At 42.5% G+C, this 27751-nt stretch overlaps 1 protein-coding gene across 2 annotated transcripts; it reads left to right on the top strand.

The window, feature by feature from the left end:
* Positions 1–449: 449 nt before the first annotated feature.
* ATP23 (ATP23 metallopeptidase and ATP synthase assembly factor homolog) lies at positions 450–13659 on the top strand. Of its 2 annotated transcripts, none has more exons than XM_046642574.1 (6): positions 450–621; positions 3581–3626; positions 4302–4383; positions 7982–8119; positions 10375–10458; positions 13206–13659. In XM_046642574.1, the coding sequence occupies exons 1-6, from the start codon at positions 606–608 to the stop codon at positions 13407–13409; spliced, it is 570 nt and encodes a 189-aa protein (XP_046498530.1). In that variant the 5' UTR covers positions 450–605; the 3' UTR covers positions 13410–13659. The 2 variants fall into 2 exon arrangements, with proteins under 2 accessions (XP_046498530.1, XP_046498522.1); XM_046642566.1 differs by having other exon boundaries at positions 467–795.
* The last annotated feature ends 14092 nt before the right edge of the window (positions 13660–27751 follow it).

The raw sequence follows: 27751 nt of genomic DNA, 5'->3' as shown, positions 1-27751 counted from the left end.
TTTCAAACGTTTCTGGAAGACACTGCTTTCAATATTTCTTGGGGCGTCAGGAAAGAGGTGGGCCAGACTGCTGATGGAAAAGGCAGGGAATGGGAGGATGGCAGAGACCTTCAGAGGGAGAAGGGGACGTAGTGGCCCGTATTGGCCAGGAGGTGAGGATGGAGTGTCTACGAGGAGGCGGGGCTGCGGAACGACGCTTATGCGGAACGGACAACCACGCAGAGGTGCAGCGGCCAAGCCCACAGAATCTCGGGCGCAGCGGGCGACGGCGAGTCTCAGCTCCGCCGGCCTGCACCCGGCCCGGAGCAACTGCCCTGCCCCTCTGGCCCCGCCCCGCCCCTCTAGCCCCGCCCCGCGCTCTCGCCCCGCCCCGCGCTCTCGCCCCGCCCCTCGCATCCCCCCCAGCTCAGCGTCCCCTCCGGGCTCGGAGCTCCCTCCGGCCAGACGTCCTCGGCCCCGCCCAGCGCCCCTCGCCCCGCCCAGCGCCCGGCCGGCCCGGGGAGGAGGGCCTGGGCGGTCGATTTGGCGGGAGCGAGGTTCCCCTTCCCTGCGTCAGTCCCGGCCGCCCGAGGCTGGAGGAAGCGGCGGCAGGGTCTGCGGGCTGCATGGCGGGAGCTCGGGGTGAGCGCGGGCCGGGCCCCGCCGCCGGGGAGCCGCAGCCGCAGCAGCCCGACGCGTGCCGAGTCTTCCCCGAGCGGCCGGCCCAGGGGAAGCCCCCGCAGGGCGGGCTCCTCTCCCGCTTCTTCCCCAGCGACCAGAAGTGCCAGCTTATGCTCCTGAAGACGCTGGAGACAAGTAGGAGCCGAGAGCCGGAGGCCGGGGTCGGCGGGGCGCTGTCGGAGCCCGGCCGCCAGGGGGCTCGGGGTCAGCCCCGGGGGCGGTGGCGGGGCCCGTTGCCCGCCGCTCCGCGCAGAGTCTAGGCAGACGCGGCCTCGTGCAGGCGGAGTCGGGGTCTGGGCCTCAGTTTCCCGATCAGGAGGCGCCGAAGCCCCTTTCAGCACCTCTCTTGCTTGTGGAATGGAGGGGAAGCGGGCTAGGAGTGTGCCCTTTTCCAGCACTCTCCCTGGTCTGACAGATCCTCTGATTTCGTATGTAAATTATACAGCAATATGGGGACTCAGAGTCCCGCTGACGCAGAGGTTTAAAGAGCCACGTTCATTAAGGCACACTTACCGCTGGCAGTGCAAAAACAGTTTTGCAAACTACCTTTCCTTGGGAGGGTTCTTAACCTCCATACGTGGATGGGCCGCAGGGTGTAGAAACCGCTGAAATGGACAGCGAAATCGTGTGTGTATGCACCTAAATGCGTTTTTCTGGGGAGAGAGTCCATAGCTTCATCGTATTCTCAAAGAGGCCCACGACCCACAAAGGGTTAAGAACCACTGCTGTGGGTGAAATAGGGACACAGTTACCTGCTGACCAATTTCTCTCAGGTCCCAGGACATTGCACTAGAGATTTCTTAACTCCTTTGCACTCACATAGACTTCCTAAGTTCACTTCAGATACATTTAGAAAATCGAAATCTTCAACGGACTTGATCCAAAGCAAGGTTACTCTTTCATAGCTGGCCAGCCACAGTTCACAAGTCGACCAGCCCCAGATTTTCCAACCTTCTTGAGATTACCTGCATATAGGGAGGCAAGGGAGGTGGGAGGAGGAGGGGGCCTCAAGGGAATGATCACATTGTATTTCCTTTGCGAATAAGCATTGCATGCCTCCTAGGTTCTGGTGTGGGGAAATGCAAAGGTGAATAAGGACCCTGCCTTTAAGATATTTCAAAGTGGAAGGCAGTGAAAAGAACATGGGCTGCAGAGTTAGACAGGGGTTCAAATTCAGGTGCCTCTCCTTATTAGGTGTGGAAGAGTGATTGCGCTCTCTGATCCCCTCTATCCTTATCTGCCAAAAAAAAAAAAAGGGACGGGGAGGGGTAAAAGTGTCTCCTTTAGGGTTGTTGTGAGGGATAGATATTTTGAATGTAAAGTGCCAGCATATCAGGAGCTGAATAAAGGGTAGCTGTTCTTACAGTGGAAGAGAGGCAGTGGAGGAGGCGTTCAGGTAGGATGTGAGGAGGGTGAGGTGCCTTACCAGGCCTCCACCGTCCAAGGGGAGGGCGGCTGGGAGAACACATTGGTGGTATTAAAGCCTCACCCTGTAGCTTTAACATCCTGTCGCGGGGGCAGGGGTGATGGGAGAAACCAGGCCTCGTGGAGGACCGTTGTTTCCTTTTTCTCCAAAGCTTTCTGAGCACTGCAGGTCCTTTTTGAAGTTCTAGACAACTGTGCTTCCTGCTTATTTTTTTTCTTTTTGTTTTTTTTAGTAAGAAGACTATAGATTTTTGAACCTACTTCAACTTTGTAAAACTCTCTTAGTTGCTTTAATAATGCACTTCGTATGGTGCATTACCCGACACCTGATATGCACTGAATAATACTTATGATTGTCTTACGGTTAACACTCTTAAGAGGCGCAGGTTGGGAAAGTAGGAACCTATAACTAACTTTCTCATCCCTCACTACTTTTATTTTATTCACCTGTTCTTGCTTTCAACACTTAAACCCACAAACCCTTGATTTCTTTTCTTTTTCTGTGTTTTTGCGTATATCATAATTTGCCCTGCGTTTTTCTCTCAGACAAGACACCTGTGTGACAAGTTGCTATTAGAGGCATTTGGGATCCTTGTACTTTCCTGTAATCGTCACAGGCTCATAGAGATGCTTAGAGGTGGAAGGGCCCTTAGGAGTGGTCCAGGCCTTTCCCCGCTCATGCGGGGAACCTCTGTGCCATCCTGAGCAGAGAGTTTACAGACCTCTGCTGGAACTGGGTCCCTTCTCCTGGAGGCTACTCGTCTATTGTGTTAACAGCTTTGATTTTTGGAAAAATCCCTTCTTGTACTGGGTTGAAATCTGCCCCATGTAACTTTTACCCTTTGGTCGTTGTTTGGCCCTCTGAACAAATATTGACTGACTCTATTCCCACGTGGCACCCCTTCAAATACTTGAAGCTACTGTGGTCCCAGTTTTCTTTTTCCTTTCCAAATCCGCAAATCTTTTCTTGCTTCTTACTGAACATAGTCCTGCGCTAGTCTAGTTGCCTTCCCCCGTGGAAGAGCTTCAGTTGGCAGTCCTGTTCAGAGTGTGGTCTCAGAACGGGACACTGTGTTACCAGTGAGGTCTGACCAGGACAGACGACAGTGGGGCTACTGACTCCCTCCTCTAATCTGGATACTGTGCTGCTCTTCATTCTATGCATGTGGCCCCAGATTCCCTCTGTCCTTTGGTATGTGCTTGTATGCAGTGTGTTTGATCCTTTAACTAAAAATGGCCTTTAAAAGCATGTTTGATATTTTCTAAGATGTTGGCAGTACCCATCTTGGTACTTGTATCAGTGTTTCATTTCATTAAAGATTTGCTGTTATGTTAATTTAAGCTTGTCTTTTCATATCCATTTTTACCAACTTTAAGATAGTATTGCTTCATTAAGACTTGTGTGTTACTTTTTGATAATATGCTGCTATTTGGATAGTTTAATTGGTGGCATTTTTTCCAATTAGCAGACATAATTGAATCAATATCTTTTTAGATCCGTATGTCAAACTTCTTCTTGATGCCATGGAGCATTCGGGTTGGTAAGTAAATCTTTTTGAAGTGCTGCTCTATATCCTGGCTGCTGAAACCAAAAATCCAAAAAGCTGGAACTGCTTCATGCCACAAAGCCTTTTCTGCCTGGTAGTTGGTGGTGGTTGTCTGCATCCTCTCCGGGCAGGCCTTGTCCCCTTCGGACATCTGCTGCCCTAACTCTAAATCTCTGGCCCTACCATTCATCTCAGATATTTAGTAAAGACGATACTCAAAATCTTTTTATAAGTGATTACCAAGCCTGGCTTTTCTACTACACCAGCCTCAGCATTCTCCTTAATGGAGAAGAAATCTCGGCTTGTTATGTAGGAGCCTTGCAGGTGTTGTTTAACTTTGGGAGGATTAGAGGAGGTGACTTCTGAGGTCCCCTTCTTAACCTTCTGGCCCAAGGGTGGGAACTCCAGTTTATTTCCAGTGTGGTCTTCATCAGTGGACCAAATGCTTTATGGAATCATGTCATAGAATTTGAACTAGGATAGATTTTGCAGAGACAATTTCCTTATTTTACAGAGGGGAAAACGGAGTCCTGAGGGAGTTAAGTTGCTTTCCCAGGGTTTTCTCTGTGTTAGTGGTGGAGGTGATTGATGACACGCGTTTCCTGTTCCCCCACGCCACGTGTGCACTGCTTCTGGACATTGTCTCTTTACTCTGTTCTTGCCTTTTAGTGCTGTTAACAGAGAAAGGCACTTTTCTTGTGAAGATTGTAGTGGGAACGTCAGTGGAGGTTTTGACGCTTCGACATCTCAGGTGGGCGTTTTTGCCAGATTGTTTGCTTTCCTCCACTTCTCTCTCCTGATGTTTGCTGAGCACCTTCCACATCCTGGGTGTTCTGTTTGTAGACTTTGTGTAGGATTCAAAGAATGAACTAGTCATGGTTCTGACTCTCAGTGGGGAGACAAGACATGAAGATGGACCATGATAAAGTCTGAGGCAGCTTAAACTGTTTTAGGTGGGCGTGGTTCCCATAATGGGACAGTGGTGCAATTGACTAAAAGATGCCAACAGTTTCAGCGAGAAGATGTAAAGCCTCCTCAGAGGCAACAAGACAAAGACTGTTGCCCCAGGCAGGGGTGGCAGGAGCAGGGCGGCTGTTGGGAAAGCACAGGGTGTATTTTTTGGCTAGTTTAGCAGCAGGGCAGGAATGCATGGGGAAAAGGAGGGGTAGGACGGAAAGAAGGGTCAGCCCTGCAGTGGGAGGCTCTGTCTGAGTGCTGCCTCGAGGAGTTCACCTTTACTGGTGAGAAGTGCTATACCTTTGAAAATGTCTGATTAGGCGAGTGAGTTTTCCCATCTGTAAACTGTGGGTGGTGATTGTCTCTGTCTTATAGAATGGTTATGAGAATTAAATGAGAGGCCTCTTGTAAAGTGCTTATTGCAGTAAGTGTAGTAAGCATTCAATAAATGTTAGTTTTAAGTCGTTGGAAGGTTTTGACAGCGTCTTGGAGATGGTAGATGGATTATATTATGTGATGAGGGTAGATAAAGGTGTTTTGAGTATCTCCACCTTGAATATATAACCCACATTTAACTACACTTAATTGTTTCCTGGGGAATTTTATATGTATTTTGGTTATTTATGGCTATTTCACAGTAATCATGGGAAAGAGCACTATAGCGGAGGGGTGAAGGGTCTGGGTTTTGGAGTCGAGTAGACTTCGGTTCAAATCCTAGTTCCCCTGCTTATTAGCTGTGGGACTTGGGCAAGTTATTTGCCTTATTCTCAGTTTCCTCATTTGTAAATTGATAATCACAGTACCTATAGCTCTCAGAATGGGTCTTGGTAAGTTCACCCCCCTGGGGTTAAATTGAGTGGATATTTTGAACCTTCTTGTTACTTCTCAGCAGTGTTGAACACAGTTGGGCACTCTCTTCTTTTATTTTTTTACGTTAAAATTTGTATTGTGATGTATCTTATCCGTCCAGAAGAGTGAAAAACCTTTTTGAACACTTTTGGTCATAATGAGAGAATGAACACCTGTGTAACTGCCACCCAGCTTTGAGAGAGAGAACACTGCCCGGACTTGAGATGCCCATCTCCCTTCAATGCCCGCCTTGGATCACATTCCCTCTCCCATCCTTGTTCTGACTTATGTGGTAACCATTCTCTGCTTTTCCGAATGGGTTTTCCATCTATATATACAGTCCAATAATGTGTTCTTTAGTTTCCTGCTTTTAAGCTTTGAACATGGGATACTTTGTTCTATGTAGTACATACTTTGTAGTTCTGTGAAAACATAGAGTATATGTATATAGTCTTCTGTAACAATTCTTTTGTTCACCATTGTGAGATTCTTCCATGTTGTTGTGTTCATCTTGTTTATTTAGTTTCACTGTTGTATAGTATTCCATGGTGTGTCTGTACTACAGTTTGCACTATCTAATATTGGTTGTTTCCAACTTTGTTAATATGAACAATGCTACTGTGAATATTTTTCACCCTTTTTCCTGGTGCGCTTGTGCAAAAGTTACTCCAAGGAGTGAAATCGCTGGGTCACATCATCTGCATACACTTGACTTTTGCAGGTGATGCCACACTTGCTTCCCATGGTTTCCAGAACATGACACTCTCCTGGTTGCTCCTCTGCCAGCTCGCCTTCCTCTGCCAGCCCTTATATGTTGAAGTCCCTTGATCCTCGGTGTTAGATCCCTTCTTTTCTTACTCTATACTCTGCCAAGAGGATCTCATTTATTTTTCTAGGTCAGAGCTCTCTTTTGAACTTCACATCCATATACCCGAGTGCCCACTTGACAGTTACACTTACAGGCACCTCAGAGCTGACATGTCCAAGTCCAAACTGATGATTTATGCCGTCCCTCATCCCCACCCAACCTGGTCTTTTATGCATATCTCAGTGAAAGGTACCACCATCCATCCTATTACCAGAGATTTTGGGGTCACCCTTGATCCTTCTGATTCCCTGCCTGTATTCTATCCATCACCAAATTTTGTCTCGTTTACCTCCTAAAGACCTTTTTCAGCTCCCACCGTCCTAGCTCAGACACCATTATCTCCTGCCTAGAATACTTCATTAGCCTTCAGCTGGTCTCTCTGCAGCCAGTTTTGGTCATCTTCTGCTTATTTTTCCTGCTAGAGTCAAAAGCATAAAAACAAAACAGAAGCGGCCCCCTTGCACTGCTCCCTTCAGTGACTTCCCTTCGTTCTCAGGAGAAAGAGTGATTGACCCCTGTGACCTCCCCAGCCTTATCTCCTGCCCACCGCCTCCAGCCCCGTGCTGCAGCCACACAGGTCTGCGTCCAGCTGCTCCAGCGTGCTCTTCCTTCAGCGCCCCAGCCTTTGCGTAGATGTTTTCTTTGTCTAGGGTGCTCCCTTCCCCTCTCCTCACATTTAACTCCTCTTCGCCCGTTAGATCCCAATTTAATCATTCCTTCTGCAGCGAAGCCTCTCCCAACCTCCAGACCAGGTCAGGCATTCTCAGTGTGTGTCCTCATGACAACCTGGGCTTCCCTTCATGACAACTGTCATTGCATGTGTTTAAACATTTTGGTAACTATTTGGTTAATTTCTATCTCCATTAGTTAATTGTAAATCTACGGATAGGTCTCAATAAATATTAGTTGAATAAATGAATGTTGAATGAATGTATTTAGAATATCTGGCACATATCCCCGTGTCTGGCACATGGTAAGTACACAGTAAATGGTACCTATTGTTATTAGGATCCCTCATGTCTTTATTATTCTTATAGGGTCCTGCTCAGTGTGCCGTTGGCTTTTGCACTTCTTTCTGAAGGTCTTTCTGAGGATTTTTCCTGGCAATTATAGTAGAATGGGACAGTGGTGGTCATTCATTGTTGATTCATTGCTCATTCAGAAACTTGCTAAGAAGCATTTTACTTATATTCTCATTTAATTCTCACAATCCTATGAGGTAGGTACTCTAATACTCTCCTTTTTATAATTGAGGAAACTGAGGCACAGAGAGGGTAAAAAACTTGCCCAAAGTCACCAAGTTAGTAAGGAGTCGGGCTGGAATTTGAAGCTGTCCGTTTCATTCCAGAGACCACTCTGTTAATAAAATGCTGTGGAGGCCAGGACAGGCTGAGACTGTCAGCCCGGGGAGGACGGCCTGCGAATAAACGTCCTTAAGCTAAGAGCTGCTTAGTCCAGAAAGAGGAGAAGGGAGGAGTTAGTCCCTGGGGAAGGCTTCTGGAGCACGGGTAGTTCCGACCGGGCCTTGATGGATGGGTAGGTGTGGGGTCGATGGAGAAGAGTGGGTGGAGGCCTTCCAAGCAGCTGCGCCCCCTTGTGTGAGAGAGGGATGGAACCTATGAAATAAGAGTCGATGTTAGAAACAACCAAACTTCTCTAATTTGGTGCCTCCTAGATTGTTCTGTGCCAGAATAATATCCGTAATCAGGCCCATATGAGCAGAGTGGTCACTCACGAGCTCATTCATGCATTTGACCATTGTCGTGCTCACGTCGACTGGTTCACCAATGTCAGACATCTGGCCTGCTCAGAGGTGAGTTTATTGTAGGAGTTACTGTTCCCCTCCCCCCACAAACACTCTGTATTTGAACATTTTATTCAAGTATAACTTATTTAAACATATTCCTTTTTTGTTACTGTCTTAGTTCCATGTTAGTCTTGAATTTGTTTTTAACTATTGATTACAACAAGACATTTTAAGTGTCATTTTAGAAGTGTCTTAAATATAACCTTTAAATCCTAATAATAATGATGACTGACTTTAATGATAATAAACTATTTTTCCTATGGAATAAACTATATAACAGAAAAATAATAATCGCTAACGTTTGCCGAGGGCTGTGTGCAAACACTGGTCTGTTTGTGGATTCGTTTTTAGTCCTCGCAGCAGTGGCGGGTAGCTGCTGTCATCCCGGGTTGCACATGTGGAAAGTGAGGTGCCTCTTTAGATCCCGTGGTTAGGAAGAAGCAGAGGTGGGATTGCAGCCAGAGCTCTTAACTGGTTTGCTGTGCTGCCTCCTGTGGGTGAGGCTGCTTGCTTGTCCTAGAGTAAAACCTCAAGAATACAACATAGGAGGATGTGCGTTAAGCACTTTGGCTGCTCTCAGAAGTACACGTGTAGGTCTGCTCCTAGAGTGACATATGTATTTTGTGCTTGCATTTCATTAATTGAAGAGTGCCGTGTGCTGAGAAGTTAAAAAAAATAATATAAATTTCATGCTTATACTTTGTAACTTAGATTATTTTCTCTTTCCCTTGAAATTAATAAGCAGCCCCACTGCATCTAATTATAACTCATATTATTTGGAGAGTAGACTGAAACCTGAATTTTTAAATAGGTCTGTCTTGGGTCTTATGAGAATTAATGCCTGCTAGCTAAAGTGTGTTAAGTGCCTGAGCTCCTCAGAGAAATGAGGCCATGTTATTGTAGAAGTAACAAGAAATGGGCCATTCTGTTTTTTTTTTTTTTTTTTCTTTTTGAGGAAGATTAGTCCTGAGCTAACATCTACTGCTAATCCTCCTCTTTTTGCTGAGGAAGACTGGCCCTGAGCTAACATCCATGCCCATCTTCCTCTACTTTATATGTGGGATGCCTACCACAGCATGGCTTGCCAAGCAGTGCCATGTCCGCACCCGGGATCCGAACCAGTGAACCCCGGTCCACCCAAAGCAGAATGTACACACTTAACCACTGCACCAGTGGGCCGGCCCCTGGCCATTCTGTTTGTAATCCATTAGCAAAAATGTGGCTAGGTTGACTGTAGAGTCTATATGGGTAGTTCCAAGACTTTTTCATCTATTAAAGCTGTTTTTTACTTTAAAAATATAGTAAATTAGAAAACGTGTCCTAACTTCAGGCTGTCACGCTCATAGCGCGACCAGTTTGGAATGTTCTTGATTCTTTGTGCTTTGTGCCACTTAGTTTTTTATAGGACACTTGCGGCCCTGGAGGAAGGCGTGAACTTACATGGATTCAAGGGAAGGCCCAGGAGCGTTTCATAGATTTGGGCTGGGGTGGGGGGTTCATATGCTTGAAGTGGCTTAGATACTGATGTATGCAGTTTTTTTTTTTTTTTAAAGATTGGCACCTGAGCTAACAACTGTTGCCAATCTTCATTTTATTTTTCCTTCTTTTTTCTCCCTAAATCCCCCCCAGTACATAGTTGTGTATTTTAGTTGTGGGTCGTTCTAGTTGTGGCATGTGGGACGCTGCCTCAGCATGGCCTGATGAGCGGTGCCATGTCTGCGCCCAGGATCTGAACTGGTGAAATCCTGGGCCACCGCAGCGGAGCGTGCGAACTTAACTGCTCGGCCACGGGGTCGGCCCTGATGTATTCAGTTTTAAGCTCACATTGAAACTCAGTTTGCAGATCTTTGGAAGAATGCTTCTTGAAGTGCTTTTGGTCGTTTCTCAAAGTGTTTGTATCTTGTAGAGAGTGTAGACTTTAACTCTGAGGTCCAACTCTCTGAGTTTTTGTTCCAAAAGAGCTTGGTTCTGTCGGGGAGGCTGCAGTGTGACGTTTGGAATGTCCCCTTTGGTGGACGGTTGAGCCCCTGCCAGCGCGTTTGGCATTGTCTAGCATGGCTCATGCATAGCTGCCCTTTTTCTGAACTGAAGAACTTCCTGATTTGGTAGAGTTTAAAAAATTCTTTAGAACAATCTTACAGGTACTCTGTTCTCAGAAAAACATGGTACTTTTATATTCTGTTACAGTTTTTAAAAACCATCTGAAGGTGTGGAGCTGGAGCGCTTACCTTCTCTTCGTTTGCCGTCTGTCTTTGTCTTAGGTTCGAGCTGCCAACCTTAGTGGCGACTGCTCACTCGTCAACGAAATATTCAGGTTGCATTTTGGATTAAAACAACACCATCAGGTAAAAACTAACACATGAAATCACTTACCCTCAAGTGCTGAGTGGAGACAATGAAGGAAGAAATGAGAAGTACATTTAGTATTTGAAATTGGAAAGAACCACTTATATGAAAAGAACACAAAAATGTATACCATTTAAGCCAAATAGATGGACTTTAGTTCTGCTTTATAATTCTAGGCAAGCTGTGTGACTAAGTGAGAATTTTAATAGTGAACAGCACTCTGATCTCGTTCTGGGGTGCTTCTGGATGGGGGTGGATACGGAAAGGAAGTGAAATCACAGCCTGTCTGACATTAGCCTAGCAGTCCTGGACTTGTGTTTTGAAACTACGACAGTATTCTCGAGACAAAAAAGTATCACCTTTCAGAACAGAGACTGCATTGCGGCACAGGTTATGGGTGTGTGTTAGCGCACCTTTAAAGGTTGTGTGATAGGAGAGCTAAGCTGTGTGTTGGCATGGACTTGATTAGGATGAATTGAGCTGAGAGGGGTTGTGTAAACAAAACAAAAAACGAAACTAAAGGCCAGATCATCCTGTTAGAATAGAAAGCTTTTAAGATCCACGATAGATGGAGGTAGGCAGAGGAAGCACAGAACTGGTAGACTGATGATGAGTGAGAGCCATTCTGCCCACAGCCACCAAGGGGCTCTGTGTGCACGCTTGGGAGATGGCCGGTCAGAGATGTCCTATGGGAAGAGCTGGCTGGGCCAGTTTGTGAGGCGCACGGGCATCAGGACAGCAGTTTCAACCGGCTGCAGAAGGGATGGGCTTGGAACAATACGGGAAGCTCCCTTGGTTCTCCAGAGAAGAGAGTCACTCAGCTCTGGGGTGGAGGGTGGACAGTCCCAGGGAACTCCTAGGAGAAACTGTGAACTCAGTGAATGGTACCAGAAGACACGCCTGCTGCCTGGAAAGGTGATTGCTCGGATCTGCTGTTAGGCTTTCAGCCTGTGCCAAGTGAGCTTACACCACTGGCTTGTCTCGTGCCACGTGTCTTCTGTGCCCTCGAATCCCTGCTTCTCAGTAAATCCGGCTCAGCCCGCCTTTGAGTGGGCTGTGCCTTCTGGCTCTGGTGGGAAGGGTGGAAGGAGGGCGCATGTCAGCCCACCCTGAGAAGAGCATTCTCTGGTGACGGTGTGTGGCCCAGGGCCCAGAGGCTTCGAAAGTCTCTCCCTGTCTCACCTTGGGTGGCAGCAGCAGAAAATGAATAGAACTAACAACAGGACGGAAAATGCATGGAAGTAGTGGGAGTTTAGTTGAGGGGGAAGAGTCTTAGAGAATGGAGACCCTGCTTTTGTACAGCATGTACCCAAGAACTATAAACACCACTTCTAATAACTGGAAAATTGCCCAAGTTATTTTTTTTAATTTATTTTATTTTATTTATTTTATTTTTTTCCTTTTTCTCCCCAAAGCCCGCCAGTACATAGTTGTATATTCTTCGTTGTCGGTCCTTCTAGTTGTGGCCTGTGGGATGCTGCCTCAGCGCGGTTTGATGAGCAGTGCCATGTCCGCGCCCAGGATTGGAACCAACGAAACACTGGGCCACCTGCAGTGGAGCGTGTGAACTTAACCACTTGGCCATGGGGCTAGCCCCTGCCCAAGTTATTTTAACAGAAATTTATACATCTTTAAAGAAGTCAATCTGAATTGTGGTCTATACTTGTGTCTCCCAACCCCGTGGGAGACAGATTTTTACCACTGTTTTTTTCCCTGCACGGGAGAAATTTCCTTTCTTTCTGGCATTTGCTGTCACGGCTCCATGAGGTCCTTCCTCTCCTTCTTATTTCTTTGTGCCTGGGGCTTGTTTTTAAAATCAGTGTTTGGTGTGGGTTAGGTTGGGAAGCACTGGCTTATATTCCAGTGTGAGTGGGCATCTCCAGCTTGGGCATGCTGACCAGGCCGAAGTAAACCTGGAACATGTGGACAAAATCAATAATTGTCAAGACACACAGCCTTTAGAGCCAGTGTTTGGTTATTTTTCAGGAAAAGGTTAAAAGCTATTCTTTTGAGTTTTAGTTTGGGTCTGGGGAGAAATTAGTAGATGAAAAGCTCTCCAATAATTGGAATGGCAGATCTTGTGTTTCTTAGAATACTTCAATTAGAGTACTGAGAAATTCTAGTCTATTACTATGTAACATTAGGTAAATTATTTTCTTGGGTAGAGAGCTTTAGTACCCAGGCAAAGAATACTCAAGAAAAAAAGTTGTTTGATTTTGTTTTTTTCCCCTGAAAAATTAAGACACTTTCAAATTTTGTGTGTGTATGTGTGTAGTTTTCCTATTGCCTCCAGGAGAGAGTGCCCTTCTCGAAGGAAAAGTTATCTAGTGTTGGTCAACTGGAAGGTTAAGGAAGAGAGATGTAGAAGTGAAGTATATTTTAAATTTATTTAAATTTTATTAAAATTCAGCCAGAACCTTAGTTTAGAACTTTTTTTGTGATTTTGTAAATTGAGAGTTACTGTGGGAGACATTGCCCAGAACTTCAGAGAATGACATCTACTTGTTACTGGAAAAGATGAGAAGAAGATGGAGGAAGTCTTACTTATACCTAAATACCTTTAGACTGAGCTAAACATGCTTCATAATTTAAGAGTTATGTTTCTTCTTTGGAATGACAGAAATTAGTAAAGTGATATGAGAGGAAATTAATTTTTATTTTGGTTCAGACATTTATATAAAATGTTATTATTTCATGATTAAATTTTCATGTAAAATTAAAGCCACATACTTTTCTTTTTCCTTAGACTTGTGTGCGAGACAGAGCCATTCTTTCCATCCTGGCCGTTAGGAATATCAGCAAAGAAGTAGCACGAAAGGCCGTTGATGAAGTTTTTGAATCTTGTTTCAATGACCATGAACCTTTTGGAAGGATCCCACATAACAAGACTTATGCAAGATATGCTCATAGAGACTTTCAAAACCGTGATCGGTATTACTCAAATATATGAAGACAATGACATTTTATATTAGAGAGCTTCAGTGATCATGAAGAAAATATGGTTCTCAAGTGCACAAACGAATAAAACGTAAATGATCAAGTAAATACGGATAAAACACAGAAGATGCTGGTTCTAGCGTATGATCAGAAAAAGTTACCCTGGCAAAAAATGATACTGCCTTAAACTCCAAGGCAAAAATTATATCTTTACAGCTAACCATTTGGTTCATAAGGCAAATAAATTACATTTTTGTATTTTCTACATTGTACTTGTGTTTTATTATTTGTGTTTTATTTTTTATTAATGTGATTTGTTTTTATTACGTGATTATTTTAAAATTTGATTATGAAACCTGTGAAGTGTGCCCTTGTATGATGTTGATGGGTGACCACTGTTGGTATTTACAATAATTGTAAAGAAAAAATGTACCAATCTCATTCCAAAGTATTTGTTGAGATATCGTCGTGATCCTAACATGCAAAGAATGAAAGTTGGGAATAATTCATTCAATGATCAGTGCTGCCCCTCTCCCTGCTCTTCTTTCAACATTCAAACAGGCAAAATCAACACCTTTTTGTGACAAAAACACTCAGCAAACTAGGAATGGAAGGAAACTCCCTCAACATAAGAAGAGCCATACTTGAAAAACACACAGCAGACATCATACTCAGTGGTGAAAGACTGCATACTTTTTCCTCTATGATCAGCAACAAGGCAAAGGCCTGCTTTTGCCAGTTCTATTCAACATATTATTAGAAGTCCTAGCCAGAGCAGCAGACAAGAAAAAGAAGTAAAAGGCGTCCAAATTGGAAAGGAAGAAATGAAGTTATCTCTGCAGATGATATGATCTTAAGTATAGAAAACCCTCAAGATGCCACAAAAAATTGTTAGAAGTAATAAATGAATTCAGCAAAGTAGCAGGAAACAAGGTCAACACACAAAGATCAGCACTATTTCTATACACTAAAAATGAACACTCCGAAAAGGAGATTAAAAAAGAAATTCTGTTTACAATAGCATCAAAATGAATCAAATACTTAGGGATTAACTTACCCAAGCAGGTGAAAGACTCATACAATGAAAATGTAGAAGTTACTGCTGAAAGATCTTAAAGAAGATATAAATAAATGGAAATACGTTCCATGTTCGTGGACTGGAGGACTCAATGTTGGCAAGGTGCTGATGCTCCCAAGGTGATCCACAGCTTCTCTGCCATCCCCATCAAAATACCAACGGCGCTTTTCACAGAAACAGAAAAGCCCATTTTAAAATTCATATGGAATCTCAAGGGACCCTGAAATAGCCAAAACAATCTGGAAAAAAGAAAAGAAAAGAAAAAAAACCCAAAGTGGGAGGACTTATTGACCAATAGAATAGAATAGGGAGCCCAGAAATAAACCCTCACATACAAAGTCAAGTGATTTTCAACAAGGGTGCCAAGACCATTCAATGGGGAAGAGACAAGTTTTTTGAAAGATGATGCTGAGAAAACTGGATATCCACATGCAAACTAATGAAGTTGGGCCTTTACCCAACACCATATACAAAAAATAACTAAAAATGGATCAAAGACACAGAAAGCAAGAACCATAAAATGTCTTTAATTGGCAAATTAGACTTCATTCAAAATTAAAGAAAAATAAAAAATTGAAAAATATTAAGAAAATGCATAGGCAAACTAAGGACTGGAAGAAATATTAATTTATCTGACAAAGAATTCTTATGCAAAAATGTAAAGACTTTCTTTAACTCAATAGTAAAAAGATGAACAACCCAATTAAAAAATAGGCAACACACTTGAACAGATGCTTTACAAAGGAAGATACATAATTGGTCAATAAACACATGAAAAATGTTTAATATCACTAGTCATCATAGAAATGGAAATTAAGACCACAGTGAGAAAACACTACACACCCACTAGAAAAGCAAACACTTAATGGACTGCTGACAATATTTGTTAGGATATGAAGCAGACAGAACTCTCAGACACTACCGGTAGGAATGTAAAATCATACAATCTCTTTGGAAAAAGATTTGGCAGTTTCATGTAAAGTTAAACATACACCTTTCCTTTGACTCTGCTATTCCCTGCTAGGTATTTTACTTAAAAGAAATAAAGAGAGATCCACAAAAAGACTTGTACAGGAATGTTCCTAACAGTCTTATTTATAATACCTAAAAACTGGAAACCACCAAATGTCTACCAACGCGCGAATGAATAAACAGTTGTGATAGATTCATACCATGGAACTCTTCTCAGTGTTAATAAAAAGGAATGAATTACTGATAAACACAATAAGATCAATGAAGTTCGCAGACATTATGCTAATTAAACGAAGCATAAGATACAAAAGAGTACATATTTGATGAAATATGTGAAATATTGATGAGTATGTGAAATTATAGATCAGGCAAAACTAATCTATGCTAAAAAAATATCAGAACATGGTTCTGAGGGGTGGAGGAGAGGACAAAGAATGGACTAGGAAGAGAGAGAAGGAACTTTCTGGGTTGATGGAAGTGTTCTATATCTTCATTCTAATGTGAGTTACAGAGATGTATCTATTGTCAAAGCTGTGCATTAATATTTGAGCCTCTCAATATATATAAAATTTACCTTAAAAATAATTGAATGGTGGGTGGAGAGTAGCTGGCGGTATAGATTAAACAAGATGGCAGAAAGTTGAAATTGTCATAACTGATGGATGGCTACAAGGGTATTCATTATACTATTCTGTTTACTTTGTAAAAGTTTGAAATTTTCCACAAAGTGTTTTTTTAGTTGGGGGAAATGAGTTAAAGACGAATATTCACTGAATTCTAAACAATATAATCTTTTTTTTTTTTTAACTGAAATCATATGAAAACTGGTATAACCACAGTCCTTGCTTGGCAGAAAATTGAGTGCTAGACAATTAGAAAGCATTGTTTCGTTCATTTCTGACCTTGGGAGAGAGAAGGAAGGGCAGACTGAAGAATGAAACAGGACGATCTTAGTCTGTAGCCATCAGACCATGCTATTTCAACTGTTCAACTTCCCCTTCTCCAGTGGACAGAGGCATCCAGCCAAGATATTACCGAACCTAGTTATTTGTTAATAAAACTCACTTCAGAGCAATGCCCTGAGTGTATACTTAATTAAATGGTAATTTATGTTGATGATAATGTTGCACTTGAATTTTCAAACTTTTTTTCTGAATTTAAAATATTTGAGAAGCAAGAGCCAAGCGTTCTGCTAATAAGCTGCATTTTTCTTGCATTGTTTTCTTTCTTCTTTCTCTTCCCTGCTGATTTCTACTTCTCACTTTTGCAATGTAGTGTTAGAGTCCCCAAGAGCAGGATTTGGTTCTATAGACATCACCAAGTAGAATATCTGGGACTTTATATGGACTATATTCAACAGGTGCTAATGCTAAATTAAAAAGAAATAAAAGTCACGTGCCATCCTAAATGGCAAGTGGCAGCTCTCTGCGTGCTAAGTGCATCCATGCGCCACACATGCAAGGTGATAAAATAAGAGGAAAACAATCAAACGGGGAAAGAAAAACTCTCCTTACATAACGCTTCTTTTTCTGAAAATTAATGTCACAGAGTCCCTCAGCAAAGGCCAAAGCTATATGCACCCTCCCAACCTGGCTCTGTAGGGTCAAAGCCAGACATGTCTGGAGCAGGCCAGGCAGGCCACTGGAGCGGCCATTTATTGGTAGGAAGCCCTGAGGAGCCTCAAGGTGGGTGGTCTCAGGGCTCACTGAGGAACCCACAGCTTCCCCTCCTTCTCCCAGCCGTGTGTGAGGAGAATCCATCTGAGGGCAAGAATGGACACTGCGTTCATTAATAAATATTTCTCAAGCACTCACTGTCTGTCACATGTGGAGGTGGGCACTGGGGATACTGCAGAGACCAGCACGGATCGGATCTTTGTCATCGTGGGGAACAGCTGCTCCAAGGAGGAAGAAGGGTGGGGTGATTTGGGGATATAGAACATGGCACCCAACCTAGAGGAAGTGACTTTTAAACTGAGACCTGGAGTATGAGGAGGAGGTAGCAGGTAGCAGGTCAAGGGGGAAAGGGACTTCCGGACAAGAGAGGAGCCCCGTTGTGCGAAGTCTTTGAATGGGGCTGGGGTGTAGGGAGGAGGGCTGTGGAGAGCAACAGTGTCAGACAAACTACCTAGTTCCCAAGGAAACTTGTACCCAGTTCCCAGGGAGAGGAGAAGCTATGGGACCCGAGTGTCAAATCAGGAGGGAAAATTTAGTGGAAAGCATGAAATATTCTGTAAATGTTTTAGAGAAAACTGGAGACATCTGGAAAAATTAAGTTAAATCCCTGACTCTAGAAAATAAATCCTAGAGATATCAAAGATGTTAATGGAAAAGAAATCCAGAAACATATGAGAACATAGGAGGTTTTTTTCCTTAATAATCTTAGAATGGGAAAGCCCAAAGTAACACAAAAATCATGAAACCATAAAAGGTATCGATATACTTAATGGCATTTTTTTAAACCTTCAAAAGAATAAAGTTAAATAAAAGACAATATTTTCAACAATGTCTCCTGAAAGACATGATGTTATTCATAATAAACTGATGACTATAAATGTTTTACAGCTCTATAGAAAACAACTCCACAGAAAAAGGAGCAGATGACGTGAACAGCAGATACAAATGGATATCTCTTAAGCGTAGGACTTGTGTGACCTTTCTCACAATAAGAGACGTATGATCGCTGATGTGCTGCTTTCACCTGTGAGGTTTACAGGGCTCGGGAATATGATGCGCTGCCGTACATTGTTAGTGAGGGCGTAACCCCTAAGGAGAGTAATTTGACAGGTGTTGTTTAAATACACACGCTCTTGTTATGGAAAAATCTCCATGATATATTCCTAAGTGGAAACATTAAGGCATTGAAGAGGGAAAGGGGGAGAGAGGCGGAATGTACGTGTATATATACATCTATATACATGAGTATCTACATGTAGATAGATATACACATGTTGTAAGTGAGTGGCTATTCCTGGAAGTAAATACAACGAGCTATAAATAGAAGTCACCACCGGGGAAGGTGAATTGGGTATTAGAGAGGAAGTGTTCCTAATCACTGTGTACACTTTTGAACCTTTTGAATTTTGCATATGAGCATGTATTATCTAAAAAATTGAATTAAATGCACACTCACTTATTGTTATTCTTCATAATTTTTTCCAACTGTTATGTCAATGTAACCAATGAGTCTTTGTTCGAAGTAAGAGCAAATAGTTGCAATGTTAACCTAGATGTTGTTAAATATGCGATAAATTTATTTTCATCATTTTAGTTTCATTTTTCAGGCTATAGTCCCAAGCACACCTTTTTTTTTTTTTTTTTTTTTTTAACCTGTGTCCCATAAAGTTCCCATTTAAATTGGATTCTCTTTCAGGAGTCTTATTGCTGGCACCAGCTATCTGTGATAAGGCGGAGTCCCAAATACCCATTTCCAAATCTACAGTGCATACTAGTTTCACCATAATCTTAAAAGTACTTAGTACAAACCTTGTTTCGTTGTTTTTATTGTGCTGACACACACAGTAAATAAACACAAAATTTACCGTCTTAACCATTTGACGAGTGCAGTTCTGTGGTACTAAGTGCATTCATATTGTTGTGCAGCCGTCACCACCATCCTTCTCCAGAACTATTTTCATCTTGCAATACTGAAACTCTGTACTCATTAAAACAACTCCCGCACCTCTGCTCCCTAACCCCCCAGCAACCAACGTTCTACTTTCTGTCTCTATGATTATGATTACTCTCAATGTCTCAGAAGTTTGCTGTGAGGATTAAATTAGTTTACCCAGTGTCCTATACCCTGGACTTATATGGTTATTGAGTGTTGAAATGTGGCTAGTGTGACTGAGGAATGGAATTTTAAATTTTATTTATTTTAATTAATTTAAATTTATTAGCTGCAGGTGATCAGTAGCAACCCTATTGAACAGCATGAATCTAGAGCTTGGAAGAAAGGCCAGGCCCGGAGTTCCAGATGGAATTATCACCTTATGGGTGATAGTTGAAGCCATAAGAATAAAAGGGGATAAATAAAATGGGAAGGCAATAGGGCCGAGGATTAGGAACCGGGGAATACTAGCATTTAAGGTTTGGTCAGAGAAAGAAGAGATGGAGAAAATGTGGTCAAAGAGACCAAAAGAAGGAATGGTACGCTATAAGAAAAACAATGTTACACACCATTGACTGATTCATTAAAATGAGAAGGGACAATATCGTTAACCACGCCCGAGTGCTACGCGTAGGTCTCGTAACTTGGAAGGTGGTGGGGTGGGGAGATTGGCTGTTAAGTGGAACTTAACGCCTCTATCTTCTCTGGTGAATACATGCAAAAGACATTCTAAAGGCGTTGGCTTTGAGGTAAAATATGAGTGCTCAAGGAAGAAGTATTTTAATACCAATTCTCATGACTAATTCTGGAGAGATTTTTGAAGACAACACCATATGCACTGCTTTCTACGGCAAATCCCCACAGACCCTTGTTAGAAGGCGTTGGAAGATTATGGCGGCTGTTTCCACATTAAAATGTTAATATATGAGTCAAAATGACGGTTTTCGAACATGAAGGATCAAATAGTTTCATTTAATTGTATTAACCAAATTGATGTTAAACCAGCAGAATTATTTGCAGTGCTTAAGAAGCCATTCTGCTCCACCCAAGCGAGATGAATGGGTCACCTTGGGATTGCCGCTGGAGTTTTTCTTTATGACAACAGATCAGGAACCGAGTCCTTTGTCCTAAAGAGACGCTCTCAGCAAAGGCTCACCAAAACTGTCTTGATTAATTTTTCAAAAGCACATGAGATTTACCGATTACAGTTTCAAGGGTCGATGTGAACAGCTTCACACGGCTGCACAGTCTGCGTTTTGCTGCTTTAAGCTCTAATGGACTAAAATGGTGAAAAAAGGTCTGATGGAAATGAACTAAGAAATAAATTCTAATATGAGCTAAACTTGTATGCTTTAAATTATTGCACATTTGAGATGCTGTATATAAAAATGATCTAATGCAAATTCTCATAACATTTCTGAAAAAGTAGTCAGGGAGCAAGCGTTAACTCCTTTGACCAGCGAGGGATACTGTGACAGAAAAGAGTGGATAACTCAGGGGAGGCAGTAACCCACCGCAGACCCATTCAGATGAGTTTTTCTTTCCCCTTCCCTCCCGTCTTCGCTTCTAAGGCAGTTACCGTTACAGTAATGTGGTCGTGACTCATCTGCATTTTCAGTTCACACAGATGTTATGTAATTCCATATTGAAACAAATGGCCTTTTCTTTTTTGTCCTCTCCTAACAGCTTGCTCCTCAAAGTGTGGTCTTTGGGCCAGAAATTCCTTCATCAACTGAAAACTAGTTAGAAAAGCCTAGATTCTATTGAATTGATCTGCATTGATTCGCAGGCCCATCAAAGGCAAGAAGCACTCCCCGAAGGGACTCGGCCTCGGGACAGTGGGTTGCTGTCCTGACTGCGTATTAATATCGCCTGGGCCGCTTTTAAGCCATAAGGTTACCTGGGATCCCGCCCAACTCAGGGATTCTGATTTAGTTGGTCTGCGGGTGGGGGCTGGGCATCCTTGAACTTGAAAACTTCTCCAGGTGATTCTACTGTGCAGGCTTGAGATGCCCTGCCTTAGGATCATGCTGCATCTAAGTGCCCTTATTTTCAAATTTACCATTCTGAAAGCAAAGCAAAATGAAACATTGTATGTGTTTTATACAATATCTTTGTTGCTGCATAAAAGAAATCTAGGAATTCAGGATTTCTTTCATTCAATCCACCCATTAAATAACTTTTAAGAACAAATGTTTTTAATCTCATGCCTAGCTGACCCAGCTAATTCAATCTGTTGCTTTAAGCTTTGATGTGTTAAAATCTATTCAGTGTCTCTCAAAATGTGAGGGAAACAATAGAAAATAGAGAAAGAAAGGTTTCACTTTTATTCATTATTACTGTAGGATAAACGCTGTCACCAGAGAAGTCAATTATGAAATTCAGAGCACATGTGGAAATAGGTAAGGACTCCAGATAAAATACAGGAAACCCAGTTCCGTTTGCATTTCTGATAAACTGTGGATACTTTTTTACTCAATAATTTAGTATTTAGTAGGATAAGTATGTCCCATGCAAGTACATGGGACATATTTTTATTTGCTAACTCTGGCAACCCTAAGGAATAAGCCATGTAAAATGAGGAATAAATTATATCTGTAACTAATACAAATTGGAACCCATATGCTATGCTAGCAGGATGCATACACAGATCGCCTTTTGTGGAAATATTTTACAATTGAAAGAGCAACAACATAAACTCCATGATTACAGCTCAGTAGGAACTCTCCAAGTGTCTTTGGCCAAGAGATCCCTTTGAGGTGAGGATTAAAATACAAGCAATAATACTTTTTAAAATTATGTGCATTCTAATTACCATTCTGCTAATAATTTTTAATAATTTAAGTGTAAAAAACTGAACCCAAAGGAAACGTTGCTTATTCTTAAAAGGAGGAAAAAAGGAAAAAAAAATAAAAAGGGAAAAGAAAAAGCAGTATTGAGCTGTTGGAAAATCTGGCCAGCAGAGGGCGCAAACGTATCACTGATGAATTTTGAGTCACAAAAGGCTCATTTTTGCAATGCTTTGTGCAACTTAGATCTTATTTAAAAATTTATTTTAGTCACCTTTGCCATGCAGTGTTGCTAAAACAGATTAGGGACTAAATGCAGTTCTAGTGTACTGTTCACCACTTGCATTGACCTAATATATTTCTTTTGCCCAAGATCCTCTGCTAAGAAATGTACTTTAGCTCACATCGGTGATTGGAAGCACAGTGCTTCGGAGGTAGGCTTGAGTGCTTGGGTCTCTGCAAGTGCCTGTGAGTGTGCGAGTGATCACAGGACTAAAGAAGAAAGGTGGCGGCGGGTAGAGGTTTATCGAATGAAGGAAGTAAAGATCCCTGTTGGGGTGGGAGGTGGCCGTGGCTGGCCTGGGGTGACTCCTGAAGCAGAGAATAGAGTGTCACATGCCACAATTCTGTCCTCAGATGTACACACCTCAAAGATGTGTGTAGGTCTAATTAAATTCAGGACAATTTGGCCTTCCCCACAGCACTGCCTATGTGGACGGAGAAGGAGCATTTATCGTAGGCCTGCGTAGTGCTAGGCTTGCTCTTTTATGCATTTGATTTCATTTCAACATCACGACAACCCTGTGAAGCAGACATCATTATTATCTGTTTACAGGTAAAAAATAAACAACTGAGGCCGAGAGAAAGGGCATGTTTCCGTGGACACTATTTTTGCCTACAGTGGGTACTCATTATTTGTCTGAAAGACGCTAGTGCCCTTCAAAGTTTCATAAGTTTTCCTTATTAAACAATTTTGGGAAATGTTACAAACTTTAACCCTCTTTTAGAATTTCATGATGTACGAAAATGTTCTAAAGTTTCTTAAGAAATTCTGTGGCACTGAAACAGACAACTTTGTACAACTCGGGTTTCTCAATCTTAATTGACTAGGAGCCCACCTCCCTTCATTTTTAATAGAACAACAATCAATATCGCAAGATCCATATCTTTTTTGGGACATATTTTGAGAAACGTGGGTCTAATGAATAAATATATGGGATATATTTCATGATAGGAATTAAGATGACTCAGTTCATTATTATCATCATTAAAAAACATGTATTCAGCACCTTTGGTTTACAGGGCATTAGGTTAGGATCCAGAGATGTGACACAGACCCTGTTATAGGAGAATTTACAGTTCTGATGAGGAGGCAAAAATGCCTTTGGTTAGAACATAACTTTGATTCCTGTGATCTCATTTCTCCAATTTTTAGATTAGGAAGTTGCTAATGGATAACAGAGTTTCCAATTGTTTCTTAACGCCGCATTCTATTCTGTTCCCCTAGTGAACAATTACCACTTTCCTCCATCAATTTGGTGTGGTTCAGATGTTTGGAGGATGAGAAATTTAAACATTTGATTATGAGTAAATCCTAGCCAGAAGTCATTAAGAATCATACATCTTTGACACACCCTGGGAAAGCAGATGCTCTCCTTTTCATACTCAAGGGCGCACACACACACACACACACACACACACACTCAATTTCATCTCATCAGTGCATCCTGTCTTCATGCTGTTTGTTAGATGAACAAAAGCAAATGAAGGATGTGGATGTCTGTATCAGGGGATAAATCAAAAGATTAGGAGTTTAAAGAATAAAAAATTTCAGGTGTTTTTCAGTAATTTTGATGGCTGGCAAGTGCTCGCTAAGCCAGAGATCTCTAGCCTTTCTTCTCCAGAGATGTGCTATTTCACACTATTCTGGCACCTTTTCTCCAAGAATCTTGTAGTACCTTCTCAGGCAATGTAGCCAACTACCAGTAGGGAAAATGAAATTAATTCATAGTTGCATTATTAACAGAGGAGTTGGAAATGAAATATTCAGTTGTGATTAGACATGCAAAGGGAAATGTGAAAATGATGAAAAATAATCCAGATAATTCAATCTTGAGATATATTTTTCTGAGGTATTCAGATGCCTATAACAAGAAAAAAGATTTTACCCCTTGAATCACCTTATTGAAGCCAGCCCATTACTCCCTCTGTGCGTACCTTTGAAGTAGTGCTCCGCACGGAAGGCTCTGGGCCGACAGCCGTGCTTTTGGAAGAATCATGACTTGCGTCTCCAACTAATCAAGTTCATCTTCTCAGAGAGAACAGACGCAAGGTTTTATCTTTGTTTCTACATGTCTTTGCAGCCTTCTCATCCTATTAAACCACCAGGCCTTATTTATTCAGGTCACAAATAACTGAGCTGTGTAGAAATAATCGAATACTGATGGCAAATTGTGTTTTTCCACATCATGACTATAAATAAGTTACCTGAGACAACTTTTCAGAAGGCAATTTTATTCTAACAGTTTTAACCAAAATTCAATGAAAAGAAGTCATTTTTTCACATAATGCAGTCACGATTAAGAATGATTATTTTCTCCTTACATTGATAACACCTAATCCTTAATCCTCCTTATGAGATTGGCTTTAATATCTCAAAATAATGGACATTTCTGAAAAGGTGTTTGCAATGGACCTACAAACTCACTAGGAATCGCAGAGAATGTCCACGTGGGAATTTTCCATATGAAATTGGAAGTGGCTCATGACATTACTTTGAGTAGTTCCCCAGGGCAACAAGACACATATCTGACAATATAAAGGGGATAATTTGTGTCTTGGTCCAAATTGGCACCATTAGCAGGCTTTCTGCCTTGGTGTCTCTTCATTTCATAAAAAGCACATAGTAGGGTTCTGGAAGAAACAGCCAATTCATCATTTAAACTCTATTTTCCACAGTCAGAAATTGAGAACGCAAAACAGAAGGAGCTGAACCTGAGAGTTATTGGTCATAATCTCTTCCAGCACCGCTAACAGGTCACAGACCTGATGAAAACTCATCATGGCAACTTGGGCAAACTGGGACTCTGTAATCACTGGGTTATAACAAGAGCAAGGGTTTTGACATCTGTAACTCCAGTTGTGGCATAAAACCATCACTAGATTCAGTTAACCAAAAACCTTTCTTCAACAAATATCTGTTGAGCACCTATTATGTACCAGGCATCATTCTGGGCACCAGAATACTGGTGAACATGATGGACATAGTTCTAGCTCTCTGAGAGCTTACTTTCCAGTGGGAATAAAGACAATAAACAAGTTAACATAGAGTCTATAAAGAAAATAAAAGAGGGCAATGTGACTGAGAGTGAAGGGTGTAGGATGAGAAAAGGCTTCTCTGAGAGTGTTTTTAAAGGAGATGGAGTCACTTATGAGAAGGTGAGGGGGAAGAGCATCCCAAGCATTGGAAACAGCACGTGCAAAGGTCCTGAGGGAGTAGCAAACTTGGCATGTTGAAGGCACTGGCAGGAGCTCTTGTAGCTGGAGCCAGAGAGCAAGGGAGGGAGAATGGAAGATGAGGAAGCAGAGGCAGGCAGGGATCAGGCTGTGTGGGATCTTGTAAGGCCCTGAGGAGGAGTTTGCATTTTATTCAATATGTAGTTACAAGCTGTTGAAGAGTTAAAAAAAATCATTCTAGTTGCTGTGAGGAGAACAGCTGTCGGGGCAAGAGTGGAGGCAGGAAGACAATTTGGGTGATTTCAGGTAAGTCCAGGGCCTTTGGACTGAAGTGGAAATACTGGAAACAAAGAGAAGTGGTCGATTCTAATATATACTTTGGAGAGAGAAGCAATAGGATATGCTGGTGGATTAGATGTGGCAACTGAGGGAAAGAGTGTTTGTCCTGAGCAATTACTGAGATAGGAAAGGAGAGTTTTAGGGGTTGGAAATTGAGTTTGATTTGAATGTGGTTGGTTTCAGTTGCTTATTGGACATCAAAACACTGATATCAGGGGCTGGCCCCGTGGCCGAGTGGTTAAGTTCGCGCACTCCGCTGCAGGCAGCCCAGTGTTTCGTTGGCTCGAATCCTGAGTGCGGACATGGCACTGCTCATCAAACCAAGCTGAGGCAGTGTCCCACATGCCACAACAAGAAGGACCCACAACGAAGAATATACAACTATGTGCTGGGGGGCTTTGGGGAGAAAAAGGAAAAAAATAAAATCTTTAAAAACAAAAGAACAAACAAAAAAAACACTGATATCAGATAAGTCAGAGCTGAAGATTTAAATTTGGGCATCATTTGCATATAGATGGTATTTGAAGACCAGGGCCAGGACCAGCTGATCTTGGGAGAGAGTAGAGATCCAAGAGAAGACGGTCCAGAAGTGCGTCATAGGTCACAGCAATACAGAGGTTGGGAAGGGCAGGAGGAGCCAGCAAAAGAGATGGAGAAGTAGCCAGCATGGCAGAGCAGAAAGCTGGGAAAGAGTAGTGTCATGGAAACCAGATTAAAAAGAGTTTTAGGGAGGAGGTGTCTACCGCTGCTGAGAGAGAAAGTAAGATGATAACAGAGAAATCATCATTAGATTTGTCTCTTAAAAGTTATGGGTGACCTTGAGAAGAGTGAGGCCCCTGACCAGGATGACAAGGAGGTTGAGACACAATCTTTGTCTTCATAGCACTGACAATGTAGTTATGGAAACAAACCCAGCCCTAGGCAGCACTTCATTTTGCGGCTACACTTATCTTCTCAGGGTACCCATGTTCCTGTGGAAACCCAGAGTTATCCTATGGAATATTATTATCTCTAGATTTAAGGGTCCCTAGAGGTTAGGTGTCTAAACATTCACCTTAGTCCTTCCACGACGAGCAGACAGATGTCAGTGTTTGCACAAACCTTTCTGGGCATGGAAGTGCATCTTGTAGGAGAGTCCATTCTGCGGCTGGCTGGCGTTGGTCTCTTTGAGAACACGGGGGTTTATCGTGCTAGGACTTTATTAATGTATGTCTATACGTTGTCTATGCATGCTATTTATCGCACGTGTGTGTGTGTGTGTGGGGGGGGTGGGTAGTGGAAAGAGCATGAGCTTCTGAGTTAGATAAAGGCTCCTAGCTTGGCTCTGGCACCTGGTAACTGTTCAGTCTTAGGTGAGTTATTTTACTTTTTGTGTATCAGTCTCTTGATTTGTAAAATGGGGACAACATTACATATTTCCCGGGGCTGTTATAGGGGTAGAATGAGATGATCTGTGCATAACGCTCATCGTGTGTCTGGTAAATGGCAGGTGTGTGGGCGATGTTCATGACCCTCCCCTCCCTTAGCTCTTGGGGAGACCAGCTCTTGGCTTGGCTGGGGGCTTCCTCTGAGAAGCTTCTCTTGACTGTCTCCTCCCTCCCGCCCACACTCAGTCAAGTTTTCTTCCCCGTTTTTGATTTGAGTGTACCTTTATCATTCCACTTAGCACAGAGCATTGTGATTGGTTACTTCATTTCTCCCCCTCTGGACTGTAAACCCTCAGAGGTGGGAAGTGTTTCGTTTTTAGGGAAGTAAAATACCATAGTGGTTAAGGGCGGGGCTTGAGGCCAAATTGCTGAGATTTGAATTATAGCTCCATCGGGGTCAACTCAATGATTTGGGCAATTTACTTCATGTCTCTGTGCCTTGATTCTTTATTTGAGGCCTAGATATAATCCTAGTACTGACATACTTGGGTGAGGATTAAATGAAATAGTTCTGTTAAAGTTCTTGAGACCGTGCCTAGCACATAGCGCTCCATAAATGTTTGCTATTTTGGGCATGGTCTTTGAAGCCCTGCGGTGCCTGGTCTGGGGATGGGTCCCCTACAGGAGCTAGTGTGTCGAATGACTGAACGAAGTGACCGAAGAGAGCATGGATCACTCCCCAGAC

The sequence above is a fragment of the Equus quagga genome, chromosome 1, assembly GCF_021613505.1.
Source record: "Equus quagga isolate Etosha38 chromosome 1, UCLA_HA_Equagga_1.0, whole genome shotgun sequence".
Classification (NCBI taxonomy): Eukaryota; Metazoa; Chordata; class Mammalia; order Perissodactyla; family Equidae; genus Equus; species Equus quagga.
The sequence above is the reverse complement of the archived record's forward strand: the minus strand, read 5'-3'. Positions and strand labels throughout refer to the sequence as shown.

What these genes read in the sequence shown, in the direction of transcription:
- ATP23 (XM_046642566.1), top strand. Translation starts at nt 606, where the DNA reads ATGGCGGGAGCTCGGGGTGAGCGCGGGCCGGGCCCCGCCGCCGGGGAG. An exon ending in CCTGAAGACGCTGGAGACAA is followed by an intron (nt 796 to 3,580) that starts GTAGGAGCCGAG and finishes ATATCTTTTTAG; the next exon opens with ATCCGTATGTCAAACTTCTT. An exon ending in TTGACGCTTCGACATCTCAG is followed by an intron (nt 4,384 to 7,981) that starts GTGGGCGTTTTT and finishes GGTGCCTCCTAG; the next exon opens with ATTGTTCTGTGCCAGAATAA.